This window comes from Nicotiana sylvestris, mitochondrion, assembly GCF_000393655.2.
Source record: "Nicotiana sylvestris cultivar TW 137 mitochondrion, complete genome".
Lineage (NCBI taxonomy): Eukaryota > Viridiplantae > Streptophyta > Magnoliopsida > Solanales > Solanaceae > Nicotiana > Nicotiana sylvestris.
Window position 1 is genome coordinate 380,001 of NC_029805.1, and position 4,638 is coordinate 384,638.

At 47.4% G+C, this 4,638-nt stretch overlaps 1 protein-coding gene across 1 annotated transcript in view; it reads right to left on the reverse strand.

Annotated features, from left to right (window-relative positions):
• Nucleotides 1–615, reverse strand: part of nad7 (NADH dehydrogenase subunit 7) — a 5,291-nt gene extending 4,676 nt beyond the window's left edge. Inside the window, exon 1 of the mRNA in view lies at nucleotides 473–615. Within this exon, the coding sequence (YP_009241450.1) occupies nucleotides 473–615 (143 nt within the window). The remainder of the gene's footprint in view (nucleotides 1–472) is intronic.
• Nucleotides 616–4,638: the final 4,023 nt, after the last annotated feature.

A 4,638-nucleotide genomic window follows, 5' to 3' on the forward strand; every position in this document is an offset into this window, starting at 1 on the left:
TCTTTGCCAGTAGTGCCATCCTCCCCGCTGGCTGTATGGGCGGGTTGTCCCTCGCTGCTGCGTTCTTTTAAGCTATGGATTAAAGGAACAAATGTAGTTGAATGGAACAGCAGGCGGGTTACACGTTCCACTGTGCCGAGATGTGAGGTGCAGGTGGTGATGATCACCCCGGGGTATGCGCTAGCGCCCTTGACAGGCACTCCAGAACCCGCCAACGCTCGTGAAAACCCGGGTCGGTCGGTCCTCCATTCATCCGACCGGAGGTATGGATAACGAGGCCACCTTCACAACCTTCTCCCTTCTGTCCCTATGTTGGAATAAGGTAAGGCGGTTCGCTTGAGTTGCTCAACCGCCCCTTAGCCCGGTGCTCATGACGTGCTACGGAACCTCCACCGTGCCGGGGGAGGGGGACCAAGCAGGGCATAGCTAGCGGCATAGGAGCCGACTCGGCATCAGCGGCTTCGTGCCGCACTGGAGTAATCCAATATGTGGTTCCGCACGTTCCACCACTTCTCCGTTCATTTCCAATACTGATCGTGAAACACCATGAGCAGCAGGATGTTGAGGTCCGAAATTCGAAGTGAAATTTTTGATTTGCCTGTTCTTAGTCGTCATGGGAAAGAAATACAGAAATAAGAAAGAGATTATTCCCTTAGAGCTTGTCCAATACCACCAGTACCAGAAATGCATCTCCTTCGCCCGCGCGAGAGACTTCTATGCCAGCCGGGAATAACGGCTCTGTTATGAAAGAAAGCGGCAGACAGACTAATTTGGCCGGTATTCCCTAATGAGTAGCTTTAGGAGATAAAGGTCCCCCTTATATTCTCCACCCATCTGCGGAGGGTTTCCGTATCCGTCTCCGCGGAGATCGTAAGATCGTAAGACATTATCGCCTTCGCGGCACTGGACTATATTTCCGTCATTTCCGGAAAGTGCACGGACAGCCGCCATTTCCCCCTTTCACAATGTTCTCGTGAAGTTGCTCACGAATCAAAGTGTGAATGTCCCTTCGAAGTCTCGCATGCTCTTTTTGATCGGGAGCGGGGTGGGCAATTTATGTCGGTGCTGGCGCCTGCGGCAGCGCCTCTGGAGCCGCCCCCCCGTTCTGGAGCCAGCGGGTTCTGAATGACCTCCCTCTCACTTCGTTCGAGCTGAATTACATCCACCCTCTCACGGTTAAAAAAGTGGTTAACTATCTCGAAAAAATCCATATCGTCCATCCGAAAAACGTGTCTCAATTACAGCCAACTCCCCCTCCCCTGTCTCTTTCCCTATCGAAAAACCAGCCCTACTTATTTTGTTCTACAAATGCTAACCAAGTGACACACTGGGGCCATGGGTCATGAAAGAGGTTGACCCCCATCCTCCTTAACTATGTATGGCTAATGAACTCCTCGCTTTAGTCCGTTCTTTTCCTTCTTTGGGCTCGGGTCGATAGTAGCCGTGGTAGTAATGCCCCGGAGCCCAGCTACCGACCCGAGGCGCCGATCGGGAAAGTCATAAAGGGACGTTAAACGTAATTCTAGAAGGGCCTTCCCGCAAAAAAACCGAGTAAGTGAAAGTTTTTTAGACTAGTCCCACTAAGATGGCGAGGAAACTTACTTCCGAGAGAGCTGCTTTCGCCTCGGTAATTACCTAACGAGAGAGAGCCGATGCAAAAGTAGTCCTTTACGCGAGGAAACGCCAGACAGACTGACCTCTGCTAACTACGTTTTATATAGACTGGAAGCTAGAGAGATACTAAGGTATAGTGCTGCTACCAGAGAAGGCTCTTTCATGCTAGGCGTCCAGACCTACTATACCCGAGCCGCATCCCCGGCACACTTGCTATATCTACTAACGCTTCATCCTAACCAACTATACCTGAGATAAAGCCGTTCTATAAAAATTCAAGACAAGAAGAAAGCAAGAAAAGGATAGCGATCGCTTTGGGAACGTCACGGGGGAGGAAGATAGAAAGGTAACCTATGACACCGGGGAATTACGCTTTTTCTCCCGCCTCAGCTTCGCGGATGGAAGGAGGGCGAGAGCGTAGCACGCACGCTCTATGCTTTTCGCCAGCTTTCCCTCTAGTAAAAGATTAGCTCGTACCCTCTCTCTGTGTCTAGGGATTCCTGGGGCATGAGTTAAGCATATAGTTGATTGCTCTTTCTTTCGATTGAGCGTCGGTACTTTTGGAGTCTCTCTCTGTAGGCGTGCAAAACAACAGAGCCACTGCTCTTCGGGGTGATGAGGTGGACAATTCCTTACTCCAGCTTCAAAGGAGCATCTTTGCATGAATCAATACTAACTCCTCAGTCAGCTGACCTTCGATTTCGGAGATTAGAGCAGAAGAACTCCGTAACGGCGGAGAGGGGTTTCGCCTCGAATCCAAATGATTTCTCTTCTTCTCTTAAGATATTTCTAGTTAGGACTTGATCGAGGGATCAATTGACTCCGAAACATAAAGTAACAAGACCATAACCCCGTGCCCCCGCCTTAAAGGATCCCAACTCATCACCCTCATCTCCAACTTATTCGTGGTTTTAAGGTGCTTTTGACTATTATAAAAACTTATTTGGAGACCAAGGCGAGGGGTCATCTTCGGCAACCAACCGGTGGAGCCGGCCTCCCCGCCGTCCCCCCTGCCCGCACCCTCCATAACGGAAGTACGTAGAAACCTTGATCTGTTTACTTCCTCCTTTAATAAGATCGGGATGAGGAGTGACCTTTTACTGGACCTCGAGGATCGGCTTAAACTTGAAACTGCCTCAGAAGCAAAGAGACGCAAAATAATAGAATTCATGGAGATCTTGGCCTTTGATGAAGATGAACTGATATACTGGCATTCTCTTCCAACTCCGTATCCTAACTCAGGGCAAACTCTCTCTAGATGGCAAAGTGAAAAGTAGAATTGATCTGCACATCCCTCTATTCCAATAGAAAACGTTAGCCTTCATCCATGAGATCGGGGTATCACTACCAGTAGGGGCCCGCTTCCATAATAGACTTTGAAACCTCGCCTTCCCTTTCGATGTCCGATCCCGGATACCATGACTTGCCTTCAAACGGGCTTCACCTTCAAAGGAGAGTAATCGATCTGCGGACAGCAAGGCCAATGAAGATCAAATTTACCGGGGTCTGAGTCGTGTCTTGTCCTTGAGTCCTCTCTATGCCTCTCATGTCCTTCTTTCCTTCGCTTGGGACTCACTAGCACACTCCTTGCTGCTTTCGTGCTTGATGGCTTCTGATGAACCAATGATAGAGATCCTTCCCTAACAGCTGCTGTTCAATCCGTCCCTGAGAGTGAGAGGAGTCGTAGGAATTCACATTGCCTTTTACGGCTTGGAATTCCTATTGTATAGAATAAATGTATTGGGCAATGCCTTTCTTTTCTTGAATTCAAAAATTCTCCGCCTTTTCTCAGCTTGACACCTACTTTAGAACCATCCTTTTCTAAGTACGACAAAGCTTCCTTGTAAACTAAGGCTAAGGCACGCTCGATAGCAAGAAGCTAGTGACTTCTTTCAGGTCATTAACTAGAACTTGCACGAGGTATCACAGTGGGGCCTGTCTTCTGTCCGGTTCTTGGGTCCGGTCGAGCCTCTTTGAAATTACATCCCTGCCTCTCGTCTAACTCGAGTTGCCCCGCTCCTTTGGCAGTTAAAGTAGCTCGCTTCAAGAAGTAAGATTATATCCCTAGGGGTATGTTACGAGCAGAAGTTCTCTTGCTAGTGGAAGTAAGAGTAGCAAGGTTAGGACCGCATATAAATATAATAGGGGGTTCGAAAGAAATTAGATTCCCTAGAAGTTTTGTCCGGTTGGGAAAGCCAGAACTCTTGTAAACCAGCTTGATAAAGGGTAGTGGTAGGGACAGTCTCAGTACCACTGAAAGTGCGATAGTCCTTCAAGCAAGGGACTTGGGCAAACAAAGTCCTTACTCGTATTCCACCAACAACTCGCGTATCGTATAGAGCTTTTTCCTATCCTTTCCGCATAGACTTGCTTCGCACCTGTGTCAAAAGCCAGTTTAGTTTTACTCAAGAGTAAGAATGATAAAGCATTTCGCAAGCTTGAATCCCTATAAAAAGTCCGTCCCAACAATTTAGCCTGAAAAGAAAAAAAGTGGGGTAGAAGTTAAGTTTCTATTGAATTGAGTAAGATCCTTTTGAATAGAAGATGCCCATGAAAAAGAATTTTTTAGAGGAAGATAAAAAAAATGCGGATTTCCCTATTGATTAACCTCTGAAGCGGATAAGATCCAAAGAAGTCTATACCTGCAGATGAAAGAGGAGCTTCTACGTGAACATTTCTAACAGTGGTTTCTCCTCCAACAGTCAAGTAACTAGCACTGGTTATTCCAGCAACAGCTCTTACTGTAACAGAACTAGGACCGTCAACTCCAATTGTAGCAGCGGGAATGTCTTCACCACCAGATATTGCATTAAGAGCTTCTATTGCATCAACGGTGGAAATGGAGAGCAGGCTCGGAATATAATAGCTTGACCGCTTAGGCTCTTTGCACCTAAATAAATAGTAGACACGCAAAAAAATAAGACGCGAAACTTATAGAGTCATAGCCTTCTAAGACTTTCTTCTCCAACTCACTCAATCGATAGGTTGAGGCAATCAACTGGAAATCGACCAAAAGGACCTGTC